This window comes from Pistacia vera, unplaced genomic scaffold, assembly GCF_008641045.1.
Source record: "Pistacia vera cultivar Batoury unplaced genomic scaffold, PisVer_v2 Contig759, whole genome shotgun sequence".
NCBI classification, from domain to species: Eukaryota; Viridiplantae; Streptophyta; class Magnoliopsida; order Sapindales; family Anacardiaceae; genus Pistacia; species Pistacia vera.
The window spans coordinates 347,826-355,528 of record NW_022196622.1 but is presented as its reverse complement, the minus strand read 5'-3'; the positions used below and the strand labels follow the sequence as shown (position 1 = coordinate 355,528).

At 30.8% G+C, this 7,703-nt stretch overlaps 1 protein-coding gene and 1 non-coding gene across 2 annotated transcripts; both read right to left on the bottom strand.

Annotated features, from left to right (window-relative positions):
* Positions 1–538: 538 nt before the first annotated feature.
* LOC116116000 (60S ribosomal protein L7-2-like) lies at positions 539–3,194 on the bottom strand. The gene is given in 7 exon segments (XM_031402115.1): positions 539–1,077; positions 1,171–1,273; positions 1,370–1,449; positions 1,873–1,930; positions 2,045–2,142; positions 2,228–2,406; positions 3,036–3,194. Coding segments are annotated over 6 exon segments (732 nt in total). The 5' UTR covers positions 2,405–2,406; positions 3,036–3,194; the 3' UTR covers positions 539–861.
* On the bottom strand, positions 2,569–2,661 carry LOC116116006. The gene has a single exon (XR_004125757.1). It is a non-coding gene; the product is annotated as a small nucleolar RNA Z103 (small nucleolar RNA).
* Positions 3,195–7,703: the final 4,509 nt, after the last annotated feature.

The window sequence follows — 7,703 nt, the reverse complement described above, 5'->3', positions numbered from 1 at the left end:
TTCATTTATATTTTGTAGAGTATATTAAAGCTTCTTTTCTTTTTATGAGAAATAAAGAATCATTTAAAGGGTATGTGGGAATTATTTTGGTTTTGGCATAGCTATAATTATCCGTTATTACTCTCACTGAACATGATGAAAACCTTAACATTTATCATCAATAGTAACATAACACCACCAGATCATGACAGCGTCAGTCCTCAGAAACATTCCTCTTTAAATAGATGAAAAGAACAAATGAATTTTAAGCTTTGTTTAACAGATAAATGGCTTGTACATGAAGGCTGCAGTAGAGATTAAGATTGACAGTAAAACTGAAGAGCCATTCTTGTAAAGAACATATGATAGACCTGTACATCTCAAGAACAAATATTCACATACTAAAGCTGAAACCGGAACCGGAACGGCAAGGCACAACAGTATCCCACATTCAACCCAACATTAATATCACCGTTTAATGAGAAAATCTACAGTTAAAATTGCAACAATCATTTTGAAATTGTCAAAATGAACAATATCTTCAGGTTTTAGCACTGCATAATGAGAATGATTTGGCATAGAATGCCGTAAAAGTAGAATAGCAACTCACAATTTCAAAAGCTGGTGAAAGGTATCATGATAAAACTCACAAACTACTGCATACTAAAGAAATCAAGAGTCTTTGAAGTTTGAGTCCCCCTATTTCCAAAATAAAATAAAATTTCCATAGCATCACAAGTTCCATTGTCTAAGAAAACCTGTGTTCAACTAAATGATAAGAGATTCAAAATCTGATTGCTTCCGGTATCAGTAATGAACCAAAAGAACCTTAAAGAGACAAACAAACACCTCAATAACTCTAATGACAAAATAAGAAAAAGCCTAATTCATTCTTCTGATGAGCTCATTGATGAAATTTTCCCTATTACCAGCATCACCACCTTCAACATAGTGGTTCCTCTTCTTCTTCAAACCCCCCAAAGGTGCCTTCAGCTTAAATGGCCATAGGAAGTTGTTAGCCTCCTTAAAGTGAGGTCCAACTGTGATGATCTCATGGATCAGGTCTTCCATGCAGATAATTCCATACTTGCCCAGAGCCTGACAATTTATGAAACGTTAATAACACAACGTCACAAATTTGTCACTGAAAAACACTTAGACATAAAAGCACAGAACAAAAAATGCACAAACCTGCTCAACAACTGAGTTATCAGTCAATGCAATTCTCTGCTTGTTCAGCTTACCATATCCCCTCTTGTAAATCAATTCCCTAACACTCTTCAAATTGGGATATCTGAAAACAAGAAGCACCAACACATCAGACATGGAAGACAATTAAGTCTAAAAAAAATAAATAAATAAAATCATGAAAGATATAAGAGTGACATACCCGTAAGTTACAAAAGGTTCAACCCTGTGAAGCATGTTCACTGTTGCTTTATTAACTTTAAGAAACACTCCATTGAATATCTGTATTAGCAAAGAAGATATTTCATTACAATACATATAAAAAGTTATGTTTGCTCAATTTTTGGTCAAACAAGTATATCCTACTGAATGAATTCAACAACATGGCAAACCAGCACCTAAATCCCCAAATAAATCAGGTACAGCTTCCAAAACACTGTCAGAAACAAAACTCATTGCAAAATAAATGAATTAGCGTCATACTGTATACTTTGGATACAACTGTTTGCCAAAGTATTCTCATCCATTCCATTTCAATTACTATATAATCCTAATAAAGTTGCATGTGCAGAAATATCAATTCAGTTAAAACTAACAAGAAATCTTTTCAATTAAAAATAACCATTCATCTTAAACAAGCACCATATTTCAAAATCCAAATTCTCTTTTTCTCTTATTATTTAGAGTAAGACTTCAGTAAGCTACCTGTCTCAAACGCAACAGCTGCAAGATCTTTCTTGTCTTAGGATGCATGGCATTGATACTGAATGATCCAAAAGCGTACATATTAGACATTATAAGCAACACATAAAAGTCCAAAATCGAAATATTAGACATAAGAAGCAACATAAAACAATCCAAAAACAACAAAACGTACCCACGAATGCGAACAATAAAGAGAAGCTTAGCTTCGGGGTCAACGTAGAAGCCTCCTTTCAACTTTGCTTCACGCTTCAATTGAATTAGCTCCTTTTCCTGTATAATCAATCGAATCTCTGTCACTAAAAAATCATAATGGAGAAATCAAACAAATAATAGTGAGAAAGAATGCAATAAGAACCTGCTCTGCATACTACTTTGCATAAAGCTTGGCTCGACTGAAGATGAGCTTCCTGCTCTCAGCATTCTTCTTCTTAGTAGCTTCAAGCTCCTGCTTCTTCGCAAGGGCCCACTCCTCATTCCTCTTCTGCTTCTTCAATACTGACTCTGGGATCACTACTTTGGCTTCTTCACCCATCTCTGAAATGATAATAAAAAAAATTCAAAATAAGCGCTGGATACCCAAAGTAAAATTAATACAAACCTAGGCAAATAAACATAGAACATAGACAGGGAAAAACATTCACATAATATCAAATCAAAATATCCAATATCTCAAATATCAAAAAACTAAATACGAAAATGGATCAGAACACTGGCTTGGATTCTCTAAAAGAGAACAATCGCACATTATAATCATCGTCGATCATCTGGGGAAAAAATCATCACTTCCATCTTCACTATAATGTCTTTGCCCATCATATGTAACTTTAAAATTATTTTATATTAGAAAAACATACGAATAAATAAAAAAGAAATGCAGAAATGAAAAAGCCAATCTCAGAAACGTAACTACAACTTCAAATGATAATGCTTTTTCTTCTTTTCTCGATAACAAATGAGTCTCTCTTTTTAACCACATAAACACAATTACAGCTTCAATTGATGAGGTTTTTTCTTCTTTTCTCGATAAAAAAATTCAAAGACCAACGCATTATTTCTATCTAATCTTTTCAAACTCATTGAAACACAAAACGATCATACCCAGATAAATTAAACATATTAAAACGAAAACAAACGAGTATTGCAATTGGACATATGGGGCTTACCGGCTGATCGGCGTCTGAAATCAAGGTGCTAGCCAAACTAGAGAAAACGACTGTGTTAAGAGTGCTATATAAACAAGAGACACTCTGAATGAAAAACTAGGGTTTTCTCTACTAGAGTGGTGGCAACGGCTGCAATTCAGTGTCTGAATTTGGATGGATCTTGACCGTTCATTTGTGGGTTGAGTAGAGAGGGTTTGATTTTGAGTATAATATCCTTTAAATCCTCATACTATTGTTTTTTAAGGTTCAGAAGTTTAATTTTGTGTCAAATATCTCCCTATTTTCATTTCGTTTATAAATAGTGTCATTATTTTGTTTATTTTGTCTTAATTATTGTTTTGAATAGAATATTAGGTTTACTTCACCTATTATACTTGATTTTTTTAACCAAAAATGAATTGGAAAAAAAAATTATATGCATTATTTTGTGTTCTCAAAATTTGAAAATACAAACATTTAAAAAACAATAATATTTATAAACAAAAAATAGAAAAAAAAAACATATTTGTTAATTTTGTTTTATATAAATAGTAGAATTATTGCAGTGAAGTACAGAATGAAAATATAAAATAACAATTGTGCATATTGCGTATTTGCAATTGTTTAAATTTATGTGTGAATCTCTTTTTTTCTTTTTTCTTTTTCTATTTCAAAAAAGGGTAAAAAAACAAGAATTGACATTAAAAAAACAAAAACGTAAAGGATAATGACCATAAACTTGTTAAATCTCGTAGTATTAGGATTTCAGTTCAGCGCTTCAATTGCTTACTTTTGAAACGGAAAAAAAATCGTGTCTTGGAACCAACAAAGATAAGTGTCCTTTATAGAATTGTAAATGCAGTTGTTGCGTGGTCAAATTGATGTGAAACCAAAAACAATTACCAATTTTTTTAAGTATTACAAAATTAGAACCCCCGATGTCGATGAATTGCAAGTTACAAATGAAGTGGGTGAAGAGAATCAAAGAGTCATTGTAGAATTGAGTAATCAGATTCGACAACTTCATTACACTAATCGAATGAATATTATTACCTTTCTCAGTTATCCAAATGAGCAACAAGTCATGTATGCTTTAACTGAAGAATTAGACAAGAAAAGAAAGAAAATAATCATGAGGATGATAGTACATAAATATAAAAAGTTTTGTGCTAAGAAGTTTTAAACATGTTTGAGAAACTAGAAATATTTTAGCTTTAAAAAGAAAATGTCCATGCTAGTGAGTAATATACCCGCAAGTAAAAAGATGTGATAACAACTATAAAATATAAAATCATTCTCTTAAATAATTTTAGATAAATATTTTATTTCATTTTAAATCTTTAATGTAACAAAGCATATATTTTTTTACAATATACAAATAATTATTACTATGTGGAGGCAACTTTCCTTAAAGCAAGAATTATAACTTATTGTTAGAGTAAGTGCCCTAGAGTCAATCAATTATTGTAAAATTGACTTTTTGCAATAATGTTTATTTATCAATAAAAGGCATATTCTTCTATATCGTGTAAATCATAGTTATATATAATGATATATGTCCTTAAGATGGTAGAACCATGACGAGGGTATCACATGTTTTTAATCTTGATAGTGAAAACCCTATGATCACATATGGTGGTCATTCTAGAAATGTCTGTAGCCCTAGTATTACTCTAACCAAGGACACAGATAATAAGGTAAGACTATCATAGTGTTGAACAATCCCGTAGAAAGACAGTGACTGATCTCACTTGTCAAGGTTGTTTGCCGACAACCTAGTGCAACACATGAGTGTTTACTGTAGGCAAGTTTATTAGACAGACCCATAGGGGATGTCATATGGATGGTAACCCTAGTGTCTGTGGAATAAATCCTCTAACCAATGGTGGTGTATGTGATCCTTAGACTTGAGATCACCAGAGTGTCTTATGTATCGATTGGTGTAGTTTGACCCAAGCCTAACGTAGTTCTATTCAGAGCTATCAATACGGTAGTGATTAGCTGCATCGAGGAGTGTATTAAGACTATGGTGGATCGACAAAGGATTCATCACTCCAGGGTATGTGAGAAGTTATCTCACTACAAGATTCAGTAAATGACAATGATACTAAATCTGTGGCCACAGTGGGATTGAGTTGTTGCTCAATCCAATTTATTAATTCGGTCATTAGTCCAGTAACTAAATACAAAGATATCAAGAATAACTGAGGTTGACACTATTTCTTTACCTCAGCCTTGATGAGATAACGTATGATGAAAATATTTGATTGCACGGTAACCATATCGTTGATAAGTAGCTATTTCGCTGAATCCAAATCTATCGGGTGACCATGATGACTTGCTAGGTGCCAATCTTGGACTGTGAGTAGTGAGACAATTAATTAGTGTTAATCGTGATAGTACTCACTGCCGATATGATAAGGAGCCTACGGTTCACACACTTAGAAGATAATTTAAGAATCAAGTTGTGAAAGGGGTATTTTCGTCTTTTAGGACGAAATGGTATTTTGATAATCTCACCGTGTAATTAAATTTGCTGAGGTTGTTGTTGTATTTAATTTTAATATTAAAATTAAAATTAGTGAGATTACATTTAAATATATGTGTGCATATATTTAAATGGGTTATTATTATTAATATATATATATATATATATAATAATTGATTTTAATTATAATAATAATTAATTAAAATTAAAATACCATAAAGGGTGTGTTTGGTTGTAAGGATGGATTAACTTGAGAATACGTGACTATTCCTATTGGGATCAAAGTTTTAATTAAGTGATTAAGACATAATAGAGAATTTTTATTCATTCATTGAATAAAACAAAACCCTAGCCACCTTCACTCTCCCTCTCACGTTTCCATAGAGAAAATCAAATAACAACTCATTTGACAATGTCAATTCCTCGATCGAACATCTTGCCTTTATTTTATGACAATTCATGGATCTTTGACCTGTAAACAACAACAAAAAGATAAATAAATAAAAAATCATCGATTAACAAAATCATGAAGAACAAACATGTTATGGACACAAACTAACATGAACTATAAACATTTTTTGGAAATAATATTTTGTAAACGAAAACAATGACACGTATTTGTTATTGTTTTTTTCTTTTTTATGAATATGAATTGTTGTAGTAAAGTAAATAATGAAAATATAAATAAACTATTTAAGTTTTATATGTGATTTTATTTTTGTTTTTTTTTTTAATTTTAAAAAATGGTAAATAAACAAGTGTTAACATTTCCCCCAAAACAAAAATGTGGAGAATAAAAACAAAAGGAAAACGAAAAAGATAATGAATTTATCTAGTTATTAAGGTTAAAATGTCTTCATTTATGAATTCATTTTGTGTTTTTTAAAAATATTAAAAATGAATGATTTACATAGAATGAAAATTATGCTACGTATGTTTGTCATAAAACCGTATTTTGAAATTGTAAAAATGAGAACTCAAACAACATATGTTGTCTAAAAATGATATTTTAAAATTTTATTATAATATGTTTATTTAAAATCACATTTGACAACATTACATAGATGTACATAAAGCAATAGAATAAAATACGGTGTAAATCCAATAAAAAAAAAAAAAAAAAGTCATGTGTAAGAGATCAATCAAGGTTTCAGTTTCATGTAAGTTTTGTTTAAGAAATAGAAAATGTTTACCGATAGAAGATGACATTTTGTCTTATCTACAAAACAAATTTGATGAGTTTTCTTTGTTTTAAGAGAAAAAAAAAAAAAAAAGTAAAGTATGAAAAACGAAAGCATAAACACATAGGGTAGGGTATCTATGATCAATTACCTTCTTATGTTGCTTAAATATCACCTAATTATAATTTTAAAGAAAAATATAAGAGGCTTTTTGGAATATAACCCTCTTGTATGAAATAGTTACATTATATTTCATATAATGTAAGATTTTCTATAAGGAATAAAATATAAACCATAATCTTATGACACATCACTAAAGGTGAGTATGGGTAACAGGTAGACCTGGAATCGGCCCACACAAGGTCGGTTTCGGTTTCTAATTTGGTGGAATCGGCCCTTTGTGGGTCCAAGTCTAATTTCAGCACTTCAAGAATCGAACTCAAAATTGGGTGGTCAGGGTGGAACCGACGGATACCCAGGGAGTATTTGTAATTTTTATAAATTATTGGGGATGTATTTGTAATTTTAAGGGGTATATTTGTCATTTTTTAGAATATTAGGGGGTATAGATATTTGTGAATTGACACAGCACGAAGAAAGCAATTTGCTCATAGATGATTGGTGTAAGACTTATTTGGTAAGGTAAAAGTTGTAATGTGGCTAGTTTATGATGTTTTTATTTTTATTTTTTTTAAATGTCATAATACCCTTTATTCGAAAATATTTATAATTCAAAAAACAAATTTAGATGAAAGTAATAAATAGTGAAAGAAAAGAAAAAATTGAAGAGAGTGATAGTGTTCCAAAGCATCTAAAAACACCAAGATTGTTATAAGACAATCTAGTGGTCAGAGTAAGGTGACATTTTGAAGTTTAAGATGAAAATCACCAATTCCAGAATTGTCTTATGATAATCTCCTTCTTTCTCAAAAATGCTATCAAACTCGATACAAAAACTATCTACACATTGTTGGTTTTTTTATTTTAGACATTTCTATTTTGGTGCATGATGATCAATAG